General features: G+C 39.2%; 2 protein-coding genes across 2 annotated transcripts in view; both read left to right on the top strand.

Moving 5' to 3' along the window:
• LOC107687882 (aldehyde oxidase 1-like) overlaps positions 1 to 21164 on the top strand; it is a 33654-nt gene that overhangs the window by 1850 nt on the left and 10640 nt on the right. The window contains 19 exon segments of the mRNA XM_016485366.1: positions 1 to 91; positions 360 to 480; positions 1079 to 1138; positions 3433 to 3513; positions 3765 to 3875; positions 5208 to 5225; positions 5227 to 5239; positions 5408 to 5500; positions 5890 to 6041; positions 6780 to 6873; positions 7042 to 7151; positions 7241 to 7425; positions 9835 to 9961; positions 10090 to 10212; positions 10300 to 10380; positions 10382 to 10397; positions 10467 to 10591; positions 11361 to 11494; positions 11633 to 11720. The exon segment at positions 1 to 91 is cut by the window's left edge and continues 4 nt beyond it. Of these exon segments, the coding sequence (XP_016340852.1) occupies positions 1 to 91; positions 360 to 480; positions 1079 to 1138; positions 3433 to 3513; positions 3765 to 3875; positions 5208 to 5225; positions 5227 to 5239; positions 5408 to 5500; positions 5890 to 6041; positions 6780 to 6873; positions 7042 to 7151; positions 7241 to 7425; positions 9835 to 9961; positions 10090 to 10212; positions 10300 to 10380; positions 10382 to 10397; positions 10467 to 10591; positions 11361 to 11494; positions 11633 to 11720 (1823 nt within the window).
• Positions 16902 to 18981, top strand: LOC107687863 (high choriolytic enzyme 1-like). The gene is made up of 6 exons (XM_016485337.1): positions 16902 to 17097; positions 17813 to 17898; positions 17984 to 18062; positions 18152 to 18292; positions 18376 to 18493; positions 18591 to 18981. Exons 2-6 carry the CDS (start codon positions 17830 to 17832, stop codon positions 18979 to 18981), a joined length of 798 nt encoding a protein of 265 aa, XP_016340823.1. The 5' UTR covers positions 16902 to 17097; positions 17813 to 17829.

The raw sequence follows: 21164 nt of genomic DNA, 5'->3' as shown, positions 1-21164 counted from the left end.
TTACAGGCACTAAGTATGGCTGTGGTGGAGGAGGATGTGGAGCCTGTACCGTCATGGTGTCCAGATACGACCCTCAGACCAAGAGCATCAAGTATTTCACTCACTCTCTTTCTCCTTTCATCATATTGATACTTTTTATGAATGTGTCTGACCCCATAATGCCACTTTTTTCCCTCAATTTTGTCAATCCAGATTCCACTTCAAACTTAAATTCTACGTCATTTTAAGTCAGATTTCTTTTTATTTCTTAAGGAAGATAGGCATGCTGCTAATATCTCTACTCTTTTATTTATTAATTCGTTTTTGTTAAGCAAATCTGATAAAAATCTGTATTAAATTTTTGTTTCTTTCCTGGTCAGTCATTCATCGGTCAATGTCTGTCTGCTTCCTGTGTGCCAACTTCACGGAGCAGCTGTGATGACCGTTGAAGGCATCGGAAGCACCAACACCAAATTACACCCAGTCCAGGTAACAGATTCACATTAGAATCTATATTATTCCCAATTCAGATTATAAGATCCAGATAATGACTTTAGTTTGTTAAAATCTAGATCACCTTCAATCCAGATTAAGATTACTGCCAATTCAAATATGATTTTATAATAAAGATTACACTCAGTGTGAATTATGAGATTAAATGATCTGATCATAACTTGATTTTCACCCTTTCACCCCTGTAGTTAGGTCAGTGATGTGGCATTTTTTTAATTATCTATTGTGATGAGTGGGGGCGGGGCCGAGAGCCATGGGAACGGAGTGAGGCCGGTAGAGTAATTGATAATGAGCGTCACCTGCACCACTCACCGGTCTCGAGTCCCACGGAGGAGCTCCGGAAGGATAAAAGGAGGAGTTACGACAGTGAAAGACGAGAGAGGACCAGGCCTGGATTTTATTTTGTGTTTTGGTTTTTGTTTGGGCTGTCGCGCTATTTTGTGTTTGTTTATTTTATAAAAAAATAAAATAAAAAAAGTACGGTTTTTTTTGCATAATGTACATGATCTGACATTTGTGTGTTGCTGATTTTTTTGTTCTTTTATGGTTATTAATTGCAAAAACCCTTTTTATGTTATTTTTATAGAGTGAAAACTGTTGCCAATTAAATGGCTCAGCCTGCAATATGGCAAATGGAAATGAAAACGTATCTGTGGAGCTCATAGGGAATGTGAGTATTTTTACCTTGAATATTGCACTCACTTTTGTAATATTTTATTGTACTGCTGCACTTTGACTGTTAGTTGCAGTAAAAACATACTGGCCAATGTCCTTACATAAAATATAACTGGGCCAGTGTATTTACAAATGTACACCGAAGAGTACAAAACTGTATACGTAATATTTAATGTATAATATTTAATATACCGAAAATGTTATGCTTTTATACTTTCAATAATTATTACCTTCACCCAATACACACACACACTCACATACTATTCAAAATATAGAATATAAATGAAATATATATACCTTCATTATTTATTACATAATTTATTACTTAATTATTTTATAAAAAATATATAACAAATAATATTATCATGTGTGTATATATATATATATATATATACTGTATATTCGTGTGTGTGTGTGTGTGTGTGTGTGTCACGGTGCTGTCAGGTAAACGCACAAAGAAGATGAATATTACTGCAAATAGTCTGACAGTTCACCCCCTTCAATTATTACCTTCACCCAATACACACACACACACACACACACACACACTCATAAATGAAATATATATACCTTCATTATTTATTACATAATTTATTACTTAATTATTTTATAAAAAATATATAACAAATAATATTATCATATATATATATATAGAAGACGATGGAGGGTGGAGCCAGGGAGGAAATCGGAGGAGCCAGGGCGGATCACACGGTGGGAGGAGCTATTTTGGAGGCAGAAGGGACCAGGGCGGATCAGATGGAGGGAGGGAGCAGGAGGAGCCAGGCGGGACCCAGGCCACAGCCATGATGGCGGCCCACGGTGGAGCCGACGGATGGAGGAGCCAAGGTGGAGGAAGGACTGACGGCTCCAGGGGGCTGACCGACGGCGGCGGAGCAGGTGGTGGTGGAGCCCGAGGTGGAAACGGAGAGCCGAAGAGCCATGGTGACGCTGAGGATCCGGAGGGCCGCGGTGGAGCCGGAGCGACAGAGGACCAAGGTGGAGCCGGAAGGAGGAGCCAGAGGGACGGAGGGACGAGGCGCAGCCACCCCTAGCGGTCCTCCGTGCCCTCACTCCCTACTGACACTTCCACCGTCGCATGTCTAGCAGCCGGCACGCCCACCTGGACTGACGTCGATTGAGGCTCTGGCTCCGGGGCGATCCTCAGCTCTGTCGCTCTCCTAGGCGATGGCTCGTCAGTCGTGGCGAGCTCTAGCTCTCTGTCAGCGGTGGGCTCAAACTGTAGCTCCGCAAAGCAGGGTGGTGGTGGGCTGGGCTCTTGGTCGACCATAATAACTCAAAAGAAAAACTTTCCAAACAAAAACAAAACGCGGGGAAACATGCCGCTTACTTTTACTTCTTTGGTCCGGTATTCGGTCACGGTGCTGTGAGGTAAATGCACGAAGAAGATGAAGATTAATGCAAATAGTCTTTAATAATCCACAAGAGAGTAAATCCAGCATGGACAGGCAGGAGACCCATGTAGGAGCAACACAAATAACATCAATAATACCGGACCAGAGACAACTAAACAGACTAGAACTAGGGGTGCTAATGAGGGGCAGACAGGTGAGGAGGATCAACTAATAAGGACACAGGTGAACTGACTAACATAACCAGACATGAGGGAAAACTAGGTCACGGGCACATGAGGGAAGAAAACACAACAAAATTCTGTGAGTCTGACAATACATATATATATATATATATATATATATATATAACATACTGAAACCGTATATATATATATAACATACTGAAAACTGAAACAAAAAAGAAAACAGAAATATCAGTTTAATGTGTAATATACTAAATATTTTATGCGTTTATAATTTCAATAATTATTAACTTTACCCAATACAATGCATACACACACATAATAGTTAATATGGAATATAAATGAAATATGTGTGTGTATATTCATACAGTATGTATATATTCATTATTAATTTTACACAATACTATACATACACATTTAAAACAATATTTATTAGTGTATGTTAACTGTATATTTATCAAGACATTATTATATAATAAGTGATTTTGTTATTAAATATATAATATTACTTTTATAATAAGAAAACATATTTTTTAATAATTAATTTATGTATATACATAAAAAAAAAATCAGAAATAGCAGTTTGGATCAGGCAAGAAATTATTAAGGACATGGTTATGATATATTAGTCTATAATTACTCTTCATCAAACTTGCGTTCTTAAAACGCTTGCGCTCAGTGGATTACATTGTTATTTTTGTGTTTATTAGGGTCAGCCAGAACTGTTCAGTAAAGATGACCTGCTTCCCCTTGACCCAACCCAGGATCTGATCTTCCCTCCTGAGCTTATGGTTTGTCAGTTTGTTCAAAACTGTTCGTTTGGCTTCACTAAAAAGCAGGTTATGTAATGATGACTGCAATATTTTAAATAAAGTTTAATGTTTAAGCAAGGTCTAACAAGGTCGCCATTAGGTTCTAGTTTGTTATTAATTCTATTTTAGGCTTCGATAAGCTGCCTGTCAGAAGTTCAAGTGCCGTTATCTGCTAAACAACACATTTGTATGTTGTATAATCATGGTCTGTTCTGCTTTTTGGTGTTTAGAGATTGGCAGAGGTCAAGGACCAAACCACTTGGTTTTGTGGGGAGAGAATGACCTGAATCAGCCCTGGATCTATAGATGAGCTGCTCCAGCTGAAGGCGGATTACCCACAGGTAGACTTGTGCCGGTATTCGGTAATGCGATATATCACGGTAATGAGTATGCACAGTATTGTTATCGTGGGCACTTCTAAATACCGTGAATAATTATATATTACAAATTATTCAGAATTGTGAATGCATTTTAAGAATACTTTTCCCATCAACTGGTCAAAATGCACAACACTGCTGTATGCTGCGTGAAAGAGGCGTGCCCATATCACGGTAATTAATATGCACGATATTGTTATCGTGGGCTCTTCTAAATACCGTGAATAATTATATATTAAAAGTTATTCAGAATTTTGAATGCATTTTAAGAATACTTTTCCCATCAACTGGTAAAAATGCACAACATCGCTGTATGCCGAGTGAAAGACGCGTGGCACTCTGATGTAAATAAGCGTGGACGAGAAGCACATGGCGGAACATGTGAGAGACGCTCTGGATGGATGCTCGATTTTCCCTCACCTGCTCGCGCAAACACTTTTATTTTTGTCAGTCGTGGGGCGGGGCTTGCTGTTTTAATTGTAACCTCAAATGTCATTGGTTATTCCTCTTTTCCGGAAGTCAGTTTTGGACGCCTGTTATAAGATGATTTATAATTCTCTTGACTTAAGACATGGCATCAGTGGACCAGATACATGTGAGTTATCGTTTCATTTGCTTGTTTTATTTATTTATTTTGTCTTTATTTAATGTAATTTAATGCATTGTTCATAGAGTAGATTTTTTTCAGATACTTTATTAATAGGAAGTCTTCTGTTTATTATTGCATAAATTTATTTCAATTTTTACTGTTTCTATAGGATTGAATGCATTTGGTGTGATGTCAGAATCATGGTGACCAACAAGTACTAGACATGCTGCACTCGCTGGAAGCATAACGATTGCTTGACATATCAGTGGTCGAGATCCTTTTCAGTGTGCACTTCACTTTTCTCCCAAGAGTTCAGGCAGACTTGGACACATTTCTAGAAGCCTGGAATCATCCACTCTCCTCAGAAGGCAATCGAAGTTCAGAGCATCTGTGGCGCATTGGACTGATACACACAAAATGTATCAATCCGAGAGATATGAGGTATGGAGAATCTGCTTTCTTTACTCTGTCACCACACTGCTGTTTATGCATTAGTCTAAGTGGATTTTTAACTATGTATTTAACTGCTAAATCATTAGCTATTGTTCAAGAATTTGAATCACTTTTGAGTTCGGATGGGTTGAGGGCACTCAAACACCTTCTGAATTAAACTAGTCCTAATATCCCTGTTAAAGAACTGTATTTGCTTTGTCATTAGCAATTAATCGCAACATGAAAATTTGATACCGGCATATTCCTACCCACAGGCACCTCTTGTCATGGGCAAACACCAACATAGGTTGTGTATGGGCAAATTAGGCCAAACCTAATAAAATCCAATGTATTTTTTTTTTTCTGCCAATTTGACATTATCAGCCACTGTGATGTTTCATTCCTTTGTTTTATTTATTTTTTTCATTGTTGTTTGATTTCATTGTTGTTTAACTTGTTTTATTTTATTTTACAGGTCTAGATATGAAGTGCAAGTGTATTTTTCATCTTGTCATAATATCACCAACACGAGTGCCAGAACTGTTAAAGGTTACCCAGAAATCAGAGGGTATTTTTTTTTTGCATATGAGTAGATTTTTCTGTTTGTTTTGTCATCATTTACATCATTTACCCTCATGTTGTTCCAAACCAGTTTTTTCTTCTGTTGAACACAAAAGAAGATATTTTAAAGAAAGTTAACCAAACAGTTGATGGTAGTCATTGACTTCCATAGTTTTTTTTCCCCATACTATGGAAGTCAATGGCTATCAGCCATTGTTTGATTATTAACATTTTTCAAAATATCTTCTTTTGTGTTCGACAGAAGAAAAAAAAACAACAACTTTGGAACAACTTGAGGATGAGTAAATAATGACAACATTTTCATTTTTGTTTGAACTATCCCTTTAAGGAACTGATATTTTGCAAGAAGTGTTAATGAATGGTTTGTATTTGTAGGTGTGTGTGTCGGAGCGGGATGCAGTATGTCGGTTCTGAAGAGTGTGTTGGAGAGAAGTATAAAAGATTTCCCACCAGAGAACACGCACATGTTTCAGGCTCTGCTGCAGCAGATAAACCTTGTGGGCGGACAACAGATCCGAAATGTGGCTGTAAGTGTAAACCGAACCTGAATGCACAACATCACTCTTGCTACTCTTACAAATTCACTCACTCTGAAGTGGCATTGCTTGTATCCTTTGCGGAGAAGAATCCCAGAATGCACAGCAGTGAGTTCAATGAGAAATAACTTGTATTAAAACATGATTTTTAATTTTAGTTTAAGTTTCAGTGCTTTTGTCATAGCTTTTATATATATTTCTACATATCTTTCATTTATAGTGAGTGAAAAATTTTTTTTAATTTTTTACTTTATTTAATCTTTATTTCAATTTCTGAAATCAATTTTTAATAGTTTTAGTTAACTATAACAACACTGATCAACATAAAGATAGCAATACTTCAATTAAAGAAAAAATATTATTTTAATTAATGATTAATTCATTAATAATGGTTAATTATAAATAAGTAGTAATTATTATTAAGTATTATTTTGAAAACATTTTAATTGCTAAAAAATGTATGTGTTCAATTATGTGCAAATTATATATATCTGAACATTAAATCCCAAATTAAGGTAAAAAAAAAAATCATAAAGAAAGCATAATACTTTTATTATTTTCAAATAATTTTAATGAAGTAAATAAATAAATAAAACAAGTAAAAATTAGCTTTATTGTAAATGTTAAATAGTTTTATTTTTACATGTTAAATAGTCAACAGTCAAAATTGAATTAGTTAAAAAATATATATATATATTATTTTATTTTTGTGTTTGTTAACATATTTAGACACTGGGCGGCAATATTGCAAGTGCATATCCAAACTCCGACCTGACCCCTGTCTTAGCTGCTGGAAGATGCACTCTAGTGGCACTTTCTAAAGGTGACCCAACTTCCTGTATAATTTACAATATTTTAATCACACTGCAGAGCACAGCTGAAACTGCACTCTACAATGCTCACATTTTGTATTAATTATGAATATAATTATGTACTTCAAGCATGTTTACCTGACAGGCTTCTCAATTTTCTACCCGAATATCCATTACAGAGGGAAGAAGGAGGGTGCCTATCGATAAAGATTTTTTCCTCGGATTTGCAAAGACAATTCTAAAGCCAGACGAGATAGTGTTGTCCATTTTCATTCCAGCTACAAGACAGGCAAGAAATTAACCATCAGCTAGTTGTTTAAGCATTGTTAGCAACAATTAAGTTGCCTAATACTAAAGTATCTTTTTTTTCCCCCCCAGAACGAGATCGTGTATTCCTTCCGACATGCCCCACGTAAGGAGAACGCACTAGCTATGGTGAATGCTGGGATGCGTGTTTGGTTCAGCCAGTGCTCAAATGTAGTGAAGGAGATCAGTATTTATTACGGAGGAGTGGGAGCCACTATCCTCAGTGCTGACAGCACGTGCCAACAGATTGTAGGAAGGTAAGACATGCATTCACGTTTTTATTTTTTAGTTGCATTTCCTTTGGAGATAGAATATAAGTAAGTTCTATTTTGTGAAGTAAAATTTTAAGTTGTGTAATGCTTCAGTTGTTTTTTAAGTTGCATATTTTTCTGGGAATGGAGTAAAAGTTAAGTTGCATAATACTTTTTTGCATTGTTTTTTGATTCGCATTTCCTCTGGGATGGGAGTAGTTCTCGATCTAGTTCTCGTCCTGGGGGCAGCCAGGCGAGGACTACTTCGTGCAGTGGTGCGGGTGGTCTGAGGGTGACAGTGATGGCAAACCCTCCAGGGAACCAACCCTCGAGGGACCATCACTCCTCTTGCGCTCCACAACCAGTTGAGCAGCCAAAGGAACTTGCTGGGCCCTCTACAAGGAGCATACCAGCAGTATCCTTTGGCGCTCCTCCCGACGATCAGATGTCGATCGTTGAATCGGAGGGTGAGCTGGTGCCGCCCTCAGGGATGGTAGCAAAGCCTGAATCGGATCCGGAAATGATGGCTATGCTTTCCCGGCCTGCCGTGAGGGTAGAGCTCGAGTGGAGACCTCCACCGTGTCCCGAGCCCTCGAGGTTGGACGATTGGTTTCTCGGGGTGGCCCGCACTGGTTCTCAACGCCCCGCCCCGGTGCCATTCTTCCCGGAGGTGCATGAGGAGCTTACCAGGTCGTGGACGGCACCTTTTACTGCCAGGAACCGACCTGCTAGCTCCTCCTCCCTCACCACCCTCGACGGTGGGGCAGCTAAGGGGTATATTGTGGTCCCACCGGTGAAGCGGTCGGTAGCGATACAGTTGTCCTAATACTGCCTCTACCTGGCGGGGCAAACCGTCCCTTCCCTCCTGGGCCTGTAGGTACTCGTCTGGTCTGACCGGCAGTGCTTATATGGCCTGTGGAAGAGCTGCTTCCGCCTTACACGCTATGGCGTTACTGCAGGTCCATCAGACTAAGGCACTGAAGGACCTGCACGAGGGTGGTCATGATCCGGAGGTTCTGAAAGTGCTCCGAACCGCTACGGACCTCGCAGTCTGAGCAACAAAGGTCACAGCAAGTTCCCTGGGCCATGCGATGTCCACGCTTGTGGTCCAGGAGCGCCATCTCTGGCTGTGTCTGGCCAACATGAGGGATGCAGACAAAGTTCGGTTTCTCAATGCCCTGTGTCCCAAACCGGCCTCTTCAGCGACACAGTCGATAGTTTTGCCCAGCAGTTCTCGGCTGTACTGAAGCAGACTGAGGCGATTTGTCACATCCTGCCCCGCCGGGCAGCTGCTGCCTCCACCCATCTGCAGCGCACCAGTCTGCTTGTCGCCGAGGGCAGCCCCCTGCATCCGCCCCCGCTCCCGCGCTGCATCCGCAGCAGCCTCCAGCCAAGCAGCGCCGTGAGTGTGGCCCAATCAGGCCCCCGCCAAACCTGGTGGTAAGCGGAAGAGCAAGCGGCCCTGATACGGGTGACCCAGAGATGGAGGGAACTGCTCTTCGGGAGATGGTGAAGGCACCACTCCCTCCCCTGGAGGAGGGCCGGGTGAAGAATATTTTGTTTAGTTTTGTCCCGCCGTCAGCCTCACGGTCGATGGCACCAAAATTTTTGACAAAAGCAGTTTTCTCTACAAAAAGCAAGAACTCTGAACTTACAGAAGGTAAACAGCAGACAGTGTGTGTTTTATGTGTGCAGAATCTCAAACATCTCAATCCCCAATCCAACCCTCTCCATTGACTTTGTATTGCGGGAAGCTGCCTCCTTCTCATTTCTGACTTACAACAAAAAACAGAACAATGCCTAAAAGCTGCTGTGTGACAAGGTGTACAGCAAACAAGCTAAAAAACCCAGAACTAAGTTTTTATAAGCTACCGAACCGTAAAAGCCAGCCTTTAAGGAGACAAAAGTGGATACAGGCAATAAGACGTGAAGCATCAGCAGGAAGAATGGGTAAATTGTGGGATCCTTACACTAAGTATGCCTACGTGTGCAGTAAACATTTTGTCACTGTAAGTCAAATATCCAAATGTCAGTTTTATATATTATATTTCTGTAAGCTACATTTTTTCATAAAAAATAATGAATGTTTCCTGTCGGCGATTATGTTTCCCTCCAGTGGGCGTAGTTCTCAGAGTAATATGACATGTTGCGCTCTACTTTTGTACTTTTGCCTTAAACGCTCGTTTTTTGGGGTCGACAGCTTATAAAAACGTAGTTCTGTGTTTTGTTTTAGCTTGTTTACTCATTATGTATTTATTTATTGTCATGGATATAGCCTTTGCTGATAAGGAAATTAATATTTATTTATTTATTAATAAGTCATAGTTGCTAATTACTGTGACACTAAATTGAACCCAGCAATGGAAAAAATGAGAAACTTCACACCTAAATGGTTGTATTTTCTTACCATCACAGTCATATTGACTTTAGTGAAGCTCTGAAGCTGCCCGGTGTGATGGATGTGATCACTGCTAAAGACATACCAGGCAAAAGGTTCAGAACCTTCACAGGATATGAAGAAGAACTGCTGGCTCAAGATGAGGCCTGTGATTTATTTATTGTTAATTTTTTTTATTTAAGGTGTTTCTGTGAAGTATGAATTTTAATTGCATATTGAAATTCCTCAAAATAAGGCACAATTTGTAATCTTAGACTCTTCTGCATCCTCAGGTGACCTGTGTTGGTCAGATGGTTTGCGCTGTTGTCGCAGATTCCAAAGCACACGCTAAACGTGGGGCGGCGGCGGTGAAGATCAACTATGAAGATCTGCAGGATCGCATCTTCACTGTGGAGGTCAGAAGAAATAATCTAGTTGCTCTAATTTTTATTCTCACCTAACTGTTCTTTTCTTACAGAGCTGCTTTTGGATCTTGTTTTCAGGAGGCCATTGAGAAAGAGTCTTTCTTCCTACCTAGGAGAACAATTCAGCGAGGAGATGTGGAAAAGGGTTTGAGAGAGGCTGGAACAAGTGTATGAAGGTAAGATTGTACACTTCCTTTCTGATTTCCTGATTCATGTTCTATAACATGGTTCTGCATGTTTAATAGGAGAGATTCGGATTGGAGGACAGGAGCATTTCTACTTGGAAACACAGAGTTTTCTGGTCATTCCAGTTGGGGAAGAGAAGGAGATGAAAGTTTATTTGTCCACTCAGCACCCAGCGTTTACACCGGTATGATTGGCTGAATGGCCTTAAATAAATTAGCTAGATATTTTAACTATTTTTTTGTTTTGTTTTTTTTGTTTTTATATATATATATATATATATATATATATATATATATTTACTATTATTTTTTAGGGTTGCACCGAAATTTTGGATATATTTACTATTATTTTTTAAATTAATTAATTAACTTGGTAGATCAGACAGAAAGTTTATTTGTTCCAATTCGTTGTAGGACTCAGGGGTTGTGCCTTTTGTTATTATTTATTTATTTAAATATTTTATTTTGTTTTATCATGTTTCTTTTTATTTTATTACATTTTATTTATTTTGTATATTTATTTTTTACATTGTTTTAATTTTATTAATTGTATTTATGTTTTGCAGGTCAGGGAGATAAACGTACAAAAAAGTTTGTTATAATTTATTGTAGGAGTCAGTAGCTGATATGTTATTTTATTTTATTTTATTTTATTTTTAAAGATCAGGAGATAACATGTACAAGGAAGTTTGTTTGTTCCTATTCGTTGTATGAGTCAGTAGCTGAAACTTTGGTTTATGTTTTTTTATTTTATTTTATTTCATGTTTATTTATTTATTTACTTTTTGCAAATCAAGGAGATATACATGTGTATATATCAATTCATTCATATATTCAATTCATTGTAGGAGTTAGTAGGTGAGACTTTATTTTATTGTTGAAGATTAGGGAGATAAACATGTAAAAGAAAGATATGTTTTGTTCTAGATTACTTTGATCTGTAATCTGTTCTAGGAGTAAGTAGCTGAGATGCTGGCAATCCCATCCAGTCGCGTTTCTTGTCACGTTAAGCGACTGGGTGGAGCCTTCGGAGGCAAGGTCACCAAAACCGCCATTTTGGCCTCCATCACTGCTGTCGCTGCTTGTAAGTGAGTCAAAATAAGTTGGACAAAAATATCAGAATGGATGATTCATCATGATTATTTAAATTAGATAATAAATATAAATGATTTAAATTTGTATTTACTATATGAATATTTTTATTACATAGAAGTTTCTCTGTTCAGGACTGGACGGCCAGTGCGATGTGTTTTGGAGAGAGGAGAGGACATGCTAATAACCAGAGGACGCCACCCGGTGTGGGGAAAATATAAGGCTAGTGCTTTTTCTAAAATCTTAGGGCAAGTTTTACTAACAGCTTGCACCAGTGCAAACTGTCTTTTGGCGTTAAAATTGTGCTGTCAGGTTTTAATAAAGACACGCAGTGATGAATTAGCGCTGAAAAGGCGTGGACACAGTTATTTTTGCGCATGACCTTATTGAATATGCATTTGAAGGAGTTTCCCTTTCAGACGCAAAATTTATGGGAGGAGATTATTCAAATGAATCACGCAACGCGTTTTACTAACGTTTGCGCTCATCAAATTACTGGCATTTGCACCATTATTTAATGCCCAAAAATAGCATGTCTTAAACTATTTTGCGCTTGAAATGGCTGCAATTATTGTTGATAGGAGGTGGCACTCCAGAGAACCGAGAGCGTGTGGTAGAAGGGAGAGGATTTTTTCCACACATATTAATTTATTTTGAATGCCAGAAGAACACATTATCCGAACATATCGTTTGCCAAGACATATTATTTTTAATTTGCTGCAGGAAATAAAAGACGACTTGTTGGAACCCTCAGCTAGGAGTCATGCAATACCAGGTCTATCAAAACTTCTAGCAAACCTTCATTTTTTGTCCTCTGGTTCTTTTCAACGTGCTGTGGCTTCTTTATTCTTTATTTGCGACAACGCTAATTTGCGCTGAGCTTGGTATATTGCGTTGGTTGATATGTACATTAGATGTTGCGTTTGTGTTCTTTAATTTGCGCATTGTTAGTAAATCACACGCAGAAATTTCCACACCCATCGGCGCTGTTTTGGAATTGCGCTCTCGCGCTAATTTGCCCTGTTTAGTAAAACTGGCATTTAATCTAATAACAGCTAATAAACACTGACATATTAAAGGGGTCATGAACTGCCTTTTTTAAATTTTGTACTGTTCTCTAAGGTCCACTTATGATGTTATTAAGATTTCTACATCAAAAAACATCATAATTTAGATGTAGCCTAATAAGCTATTATTCGTGGCGGATTGTAGACTCGGAAGTAAATGCCACACCGCTATGATTGGCTAATAGTTGTGTATGTTTGACAGCATACATTCCTCATAGATGGACGCTGCTGTGATTTAAAGGTCAAAAACGCATAAATAACTCGATACATATCAAACAATCTGTAAGAAGAGACAAAGTAATAGTGATAGCATAATAAAAACAGTTAGTCACACTTGTGTTGCGACATTACTGTTGGATCCAATATAGTCGGCACAGTATCGTCTTTTAGTTTCCTTTTTTTTTTTTTTTTTAATTCCGCGTTGAATTGTGTCTTGTTTGTAAACGAATCTGCAGTAAAATGAAGTGAACAAAGGAACAAGTTCTTACTGACGCGTCTGGATCTTCATTAAAAGTAAAGTTAATTCACTCCTTCCTAACGATGGTATCAGAAGGAAGGCAACGCAAACACTGTTTTTCTACAACTTGGCACTGCACAGTATCTTGTTGTCTTCAGAGCCATCTTTATTGTTTGGTTTATGCGTAGACCTGTGCGTTCACTTCTCTCGTAAACACTACTATGTGCGCGAATTGGTGGGTGGGGCTAAACAGGCAGTGATGTCGATCTTCTTCTGAAGAGGTGGCGCTTATCCACACTATTACATCATAGAGTAGAACATTCCACAAGCTGCCTTGGACTGCCTTCAATATAAGCTGTTTTTAGACTAACAACAAAGTTTTGAGATCTGACACTTAGCCCTGTGTCCACCAAAGCGTTTTTCCCCGCGGCTAGCGTATTTTTTTCAGTTGTTCTCAATGGGAGCGCCGCGTTTTTTAAAACGTCAGGAGTGTGCCGAGTGCTGAGCGTTCGGGCGTATTTTTTTCTCGCGCCGAGAGTTGAAGAATGTTCAACTTTGGATAAAACGCTGCGCTCATCACTGTCACTTTCTAGTCAGCTAACCAATCAGAGTGCAGGAGGGGCGGGGCAAATTCCACACCGATCAACTGTCACAACAGTCATTTTGTTACAACGACGTGTCAACAAGCACAACAACTGGAAAAATGGAGGAGAAATTAATATTGCTGGTTTCTGAGCATCCATGTCTCTACCAGATGACTTCCCCGGACTACCACAATGTAAATTTGAAGAATAATGCCTGGAGGAACATTTCCTTTGCCGTGGGTCTACCAGGTAAGCAGCACTTACCTATACAACTAGTTAGGAAATAAGGAAAAAGCTATGTAGCTTAGCTTGCAAACCGTTTTGTTTGTTAAAATGTATATATGTAACATTAATGTCTCGCAGTCAATATTTTTCTTGCTTCAGTTGTTTTGTTTTTGTTATTTTTAAACGGACTAATCTTTTTGTCCATATAAATTTCAGTAGAAAAAATGTCGTAAAAAGTGGAAGTACCTGAGGGACACATATAAAAGAGAGAGAAAGAGGTCAGGTTCAGGGGCAGCAGGAGGCAATCGGAGGTGGAAGTTTATGTCCATTCTAAACTTTCTGGAGCCTTACATCCAGGACAGGGACACCTCTAGCAATTTCAGTCAAAATAGGTCATGAGAGGAGGATGTCAGTGTAGAGGCTCTCCTTGAGTCCCTGGTAACACCAGTGGAGGTAGTGGAGCATACTATGTGAACTTCAATGTTAAAGTGATGCTATATCTGTTTTGCTGCTATATCTGTGTTTAATAAATTGCAATTATTGACGGGTTTTTTTTTCTGTCAAAGGAATTATTAGGCTATTATTAATAGTAGTAATAGCAGCAGTATATGTTATCAATAAATTGCTATTAATTTTTTATTATTATTTTTTTTCCCTCACAGACAACAGATGAGAATGCACAATCCCTGTCACTGACCCAAACCCAGGCCAACAGCACACAGCCTAGATCTCCTGACTCCCCTGATGTGCCACCACCCTGCACACCTGAAATACCTTTGCGTCGCACTCTGGCTCCAAAGAGAAAGTCTGAGCCAGATATCTCAGAATATCAGCGCTGTGTCCTGAAGGCAATTAATAATAAGCTTTCGGCAGCCGAAATTTCGGTGCATCTCTAATTATTGGCGACATCAGAAATGGATATTATATAATAGATGCTTTTTTGAACATTTTAGCAATTTAAAAATATTAAAAAATGATTTTTTACACAGCACCCCTGCTCTCGACAGACGGCACCCCGGTTGGGAAACACTGGTATATGCTATCAATAAATTGCTATTCATTTTTTTATTATTATTTTTTTCCCCCTCACAGACAACAGATGAGAATGCACAATCCCTGTCACTGACCCAAACCCAGGCCAACAGCACACAGCCTAGATCTCCTGACTCCCCTGATGTGCCACCACCCTGCACACCTGAAATACCTTTGCGTCGCACTCTGGCTCCAAAGAGAAAGTCTGAGCCAGATATCTCAGAATATCAGCGCTGTGTCCTGAAGGCAATTAATAATAAGCCAGACAATGACGAGCATTTTCCCTTAAGTTTATCTTGGGCTTTGAGACGCCTTCCTCCACGCCGTCGTTCAGAAGTTAAAATAAAATTCCAACAGATTTTACATGAGGCAGAATTTAACTCTGACAATTAGTAAAACACTCACATACGTACATACACACAGACAAACACACACACACAGAAATACTTATATACAGCTGTAATTGCTTCAATTTTTATATTTATTTTTATGACACTGTTTTATTTATGAATCTGTACGTGGAAATTGATGATTACAAAATATATTTTAAATGAATCTACTTTCCCAGTCATTTATTTTACTTCAAATTTTGGTCAGTGTTTTATTTTTGTTGCAATGTATAGCTTGCTGGTGAAAGCAAAAATGGAAATATGCTCATTTTCTAAGGTTTTGGGTGGCTCTTAAAAGAGCCTTTCTTGATACTACTGGTGGTGGTCCTGATGTTGATGTTACTGATGGTAGTGGTCCTGATATTCATGCTAAAGGTTGTCTTGATGGTAGTGGGAGTCATTACAAGGCATTAGATGACAGAATGCTGCCATGCAACTTCACCTACAGGAGAAGAGAAGTAGGTGGTGTACCTCTGTCTAATTTCTAGTGCTTCCCTAGAGGCGTTGTTGCTGCCTACTCGCTGGATGGGCTGCATAGCAAGCTGCTGCTCTAATGGCAGGGGGGGCACAACTTCCTTCCTCTTCACCAGCATCCTCAAAGCGAAGGGACTTGTGAAGGATGCAAGTGGCCTTCACCACTGCATCAGCAACTTTTGGTGAGACACCAAGCACTCTGTGGTAGAGTCTCCATTGAGCAGCAAGGATCCCAAATGTGCACTCCACCATCCTCCTTGCACGGGAAAGACGGTAATTGAACACACGCTTCTCCCTGTCAAGGTGTTTTCCTGGATAGGGTCGGAGAAGGTTCTTCTTCAGAGGAAAAGCCTCATCACCCACAAATACATGTGGCACAGGTTGGAGGTCTTCTGCTCCTGGTAAAGGTGCATCCTCTGGCAGGTCAAGGGTCCCCTGGTGGAGGGCCTTACCAAAGTCAGAGGCACAGAGGGTCCCACCATCACTGCTTTTCCCATATGCCCCCACATCCACCATCCGGAAAAGGTACCTGGCATCAACTACTGCTAGGAGGACGATGGAGAAGCTCCCTTTGTAATTGTAATACATGGACCCTGTTGATGATGGGGCCTGTATTGCAACATGCTTCCCATCAATTGCTCCCAGGCAATTGGGGAAGTTCCATAGCCTATGGAAGTCTTCAGCGATCTTCTTCCAGTGGTGTTGTTCAGGGAAAGGCATGTATTCCTGGACCATGCCAGACCATATTGCCTCACACGCATCTTTTACAATTCTTGGCAGGAGCCGCCACTGGTCAATAGTACAACTGACTGTAATGGAAAGTCAACTCAAGAAAATTTCATATCACTAAATCATCAGAGTATTTAATTTAGATCAAGAAAATCCACACTAGACATAAGGGTGAACATCTGAAGAACCGACATCTGAAGGACCAAAGAAACATGTAGTCCGATTATTATAAAGCATCCAAACAACTGATTAAAATACCTAAATTAGAAAACAAAAAATACAGTTCTTCTGAAATGGAAAGTGTTTTTTTATTATTATTTTTTTTTTCTTCAGTGCTCAAAGTTCTGTGGCCCCTCTTTGTATGCTACTGTTTTGGGACACTAAGAAAACAAAAACTACAGCATATCTACTTTAGTGTTAAAACCAATATATAATGTAAAGTTAGTTGTATTTTCTGTTTCTGCAAGGATTTGGACTAACAGGCGAGGTCAGAGTTTCCTCCCTTTAGTTACACACATTAGTCTCTGGACACTAAGACCCTACACACAATCCTCCAGCAGACCCACCTACTCAGGTGAATATAAAATCTTGACAGAATAGCTCACAGACACTAAAGCTCACACAGGAGCATCCTGAACATCGTCAAATGAGCTATTTTAAACATCTCTGTTTCTGCCTCCAGGAGGAAAGGTTTGAAGGAGTGTTTGTGTCAGAGCCTGAACCTCTGGATATCACTACAAGGATTTTGGAGTCCAACAATGGTCAGGCACCTTGTAGATTTCTTGTAAATTTATCAGTGTGTTTCAGAAAATAGTGGTCAAATGTGGTCAAGATGTATAAATATGGTCAGTTATTTTATCAGTATGTTTCTCTTTAAATGCAGGATCTTCTGAAGTCTTGATTGAAGGAGATCTGGTGTTTCCCAAAACCAGAAATGCTCTCAACTGCTTTAACAACAACTGTTTCTGGAAGAAAAACTCTAACAACATAGTGGAGATCCCTTACATAGTGAGCGGTGAATTCTGTGAGTGAATGTCCTTCAATCATTGAACAAATCTATGATTCATGTAGATCTCATTTTAAATCTGTGGCCCTTTTTGTTTACAGCCTATAATAACAAATTAGTTATCGCAAATGCCATGTCCACCTTTCACTCCAAAACCTGCATCCGCTTTGTGGCCAGATCAACTCAGAGCGACTACATCAGTATTGAGAACAAAGATGGGTGAGAACAATCATAAAATATTAACATGAAACATTTATCAGTCCTTATTTAAATAAATAAATAATAATTAACCTCTTTACTTCCTCTCTCCTCTCAGGTGCTACTCTTCTCTTGGCAGAACCCTGAACATCTCTACACACTGAGACGACATGGACACAAGAGCCTCCCTCTCCATTCTGCTGCTGCTGTTTGGCATCTCACAGGCATCTTATTTCATGGTAAGATCCTGTCTGGTCTCTCCAGGGACTCAGAAGATGAACTTTTATCACTAGTAACATGTAATTCTTCTACTTCCATAAACAGGAACCAAGTTATGAAGATGTGTCCATACCTCTACCAGAAAATGTTGACATCACTACACAGATTTTGGGCTCCAACAATGGTGAGGCACCAAGTATATTCCTGTAAACCCAACAGATGATTTATTTAAAAAAATAAAAAACCTGGACATTTCTAATTCTTTAAATACAGGATCTTCTGAAGTCTTGATTGAAGGAGATCTGGTGTTTCCCAAAACCAGAAATGCTCTCAACTGCTTTAACAACAACTGTTTCTGGAAGAAAAACTCTAACAACATAGTGGAGATCCCTTACATAGTGAGCGGTGAATTCTGTGAGTGGATGTCCTTCAATCATTGAACATATCTATGATTCATGTAGATCTCATTTTAAATCTGTGGCCCTTTTTGTTTACAGCCTATAATAACAAATTAGTTATCACAAATGCCATGTCCACCTTTCACTCCAAAACCTGCATCCGCTTTGTGGCCAGATCAACTCAGAGCGACTACATCAGTATTGAGAACAAAGATGGGTGAGAACAATCATAAAATATTAACATGAAACATTTATCAGTCCTTATTTAAATAAATAAATAATAATTAACCTCTTTACTTCCTCTCTCCTCTCAGGTGCTACTCTTCTCTTGGCAGAACTGGTGGCAAGCAGGTGGTCTCCCTCAACAGGCAAGGCTGTGTGTATCACGGCATCGTTCAGCATGAGCTCAATCATGCCCTGGGCTTTTACCACGAGCAAACCAGGAGCGATCGGGATGAGTACGTCAAGATCAACTGGGAGAACATGTCTCCTGATATGGCCTACAACTTCCAGAAACAAAACACCAACAACCAAAACACTCCATACGACTACGGCTCCATCATGCACTATGGAAGAACAGCCTTCTCCATCCAGCCCGGGCTGGAAACCATCACTCCCATTCCTGATGAGACGGTGGAAATCGGACAGAGGCAGGGAATGTCCAACACCGACATCCTGAGGATCAACAAGCTGTATGGATGCTGAAGATGAGGAATAATTAAAAATGCATTGTGCCTGTAGATGAATAGTAATGATGGTCTTTGCTCTCTGGTGGTCTTTAAGTTCTGAAATGTGTGTTTGTGTTGGGAAAAAATAAAGTTACTCAAAGTACAAAACAACTTGTTTGTATTGTTTGCAGTTTGATATCTGAACACAACTACTAAAAGCTACACTTATAAACCCACTTTTGTTTAAAAATGGTGTGGAAATGGCAATTATGAATTCTTTGCTTTCACATTAAAATATACCACATTAATATCAGACTTAAGCACCAGTAAGGTTTGTGAGCAGGTTCTTCTTCTCCTTATATGCTGTAAAGTGTGCTAACTTTGCTGCACTTATATAAACACAACCAATGATTTCTCGTGAGCGCCAAATTTGAATTGAACTTGACAAGATTTTTTTGTCAATACAACTTCAATTACAGTCTGCTTTTCACATAAACAAGCAAATTAAATAAGACTTGGAATAACGCACATAAATCACAAATCAACTTGACACGATCATGATCACCATCCTCATCCTTGTAAGAGATGAAAATGTCATACCATTTTGGAGAGTGTGGGTGAAAAATTATGGGATTTTTTTTTGTGGCGAACAATTCCTTTTACATAACTATAAACATATATATATATTTGCAGTATCACTTTTTGTTTATTTATATTTGGGAACTTTTAAGAGCCCTATTTGTATACTTACATTTCTTTTTCTGTATTTTTGCATCACATATACAGATGATAACAGCAGAATGTAAGAATACTATGCAACAGATAATTGTTTATTTTTCAGTATTCATAATAAACAAACTAAAAGAAAACAAATTTTCAATGAAAAAAATACTGTAGGCTTTTGTTTCAGTTTAATTTGAAAGTGAAAAAGTAATTTGTAATTTGAAAGTAATTTGAACAATTTAGTTTAGATTAAAAAAAAACTACACGACATAATAGTGATCATTTGAAGAACAACTAGTGCTAAAGATGAGAAATTATCTTTCGGTGGAAATCGGACAGAGGCAGGGGATGTCAGACACAGACATCCTGAGGATCAATAAGCTGTATGGATGCTGAAGATGAGGCTTATGCAGACTACTTAATATAGTTAATGTGTCTGTAGGTGAATAATGTAATAAGGTGATGGTCTTTCTGATGGTATTGAATTTTCTGAAAAAAATTAAACATTTAACAAATGTGAACCCTTTTGTGGACTGTCTTTACATCTAATTTATTCTGAGATTCTGAGAGCAGGAAGTGAAATGAAGGAATATATAACAATGGAGGAAAAACCACTGCATCCATGTCTTTACGCATTCCTGTATTTTAACAATAAAAGGCAAAGCAAAGCCTGTAACATGTGATGTGAATCAGTCAGTCGCTCATTCAGCTGATGGTCAGTAAACCAGGAGCATCTCCAGTAACAGCACTGCGATCCTTCTCAACTCATCATGTCATCTGTATCTGTGAACAGTGAGCTTGTCTTCTACATTAATGGCAAGAAGGTATGTTTACATTACAGATATTGGTTTTAAAATTATGTTGTATATGACCTGTATATTTAAAAGGGTCATATGACGCGATTTCAATTTTTCCTTTCTCTTTGGAGTGTTACAAGCTCTTGGTGCATAAAGAAGATCTGTAAAGTTGCAAAGACTAAAGTCTCAAATCCAAAGAGATATTCTTTATAAAAGTTAAGAGTCAGCCACGCCTACCTAAAATGGCTTGTTCTAACACGCCCCCACATATCTACATCACTATGTGGGAAGATTTGCATAATGCCGCCCAAATGTTCATGCAAAGAAAGAAGGCGTAACTTTTATTCTCGCTGTAGTATTGTTGTTGCCGCCGCCATGTCGTGAAGGCGCTGTGTTTCGTTGTGAAAGCGAAACTACTTTGTTTGGCCTTCCAGAAGAGGACGATATCCGCTTCGTCATGCCTAGAGCTGATCCGTGCTGGTCGCTGAGGAAATACAACAACTTTGCGCTGTGGATCACTGGATCGGCTTTCACCGTGGACGAAGCGGAGTCCAGCCCGGGGTCGTCAAATGTGGTTGCCGCAAGCCCTCCGGACGCTCCTTCGTCAAATCCGCCAGCCGCACCGTTCTCAAGCCCACCGCCTCTGCTCACTCTAGCCGCCGGCCTCTGCTCACTCTAGGCCGCCGTGTGTGACGCTGTG

The sequence above is a fragment of the Sinocyclocheilus anshuiensis genome, unplaced genomic scaffold (genome assembly GCF_001515605.1).
Source record: "Sinocyclocheilus anshuiensis isolate Anshui unplaced genomic scaffold, SAMN03320099.WGS_v1.1 scaffold273, whole genome shotgun sequence".
NCBI classification, from domain to species: domain Eukaryota; kingdom Metazoa; phylum Chordata; class Actinopteri; order Cypriniformes; family Cyprinidae; genus Sinocyclocheilus; species Sinocyclocheilus anshuiensis.
Note: the sequence above shows the minus strand (reverse complement) of the source record. Positions and strands in the feature narration are given on the sequence as shown.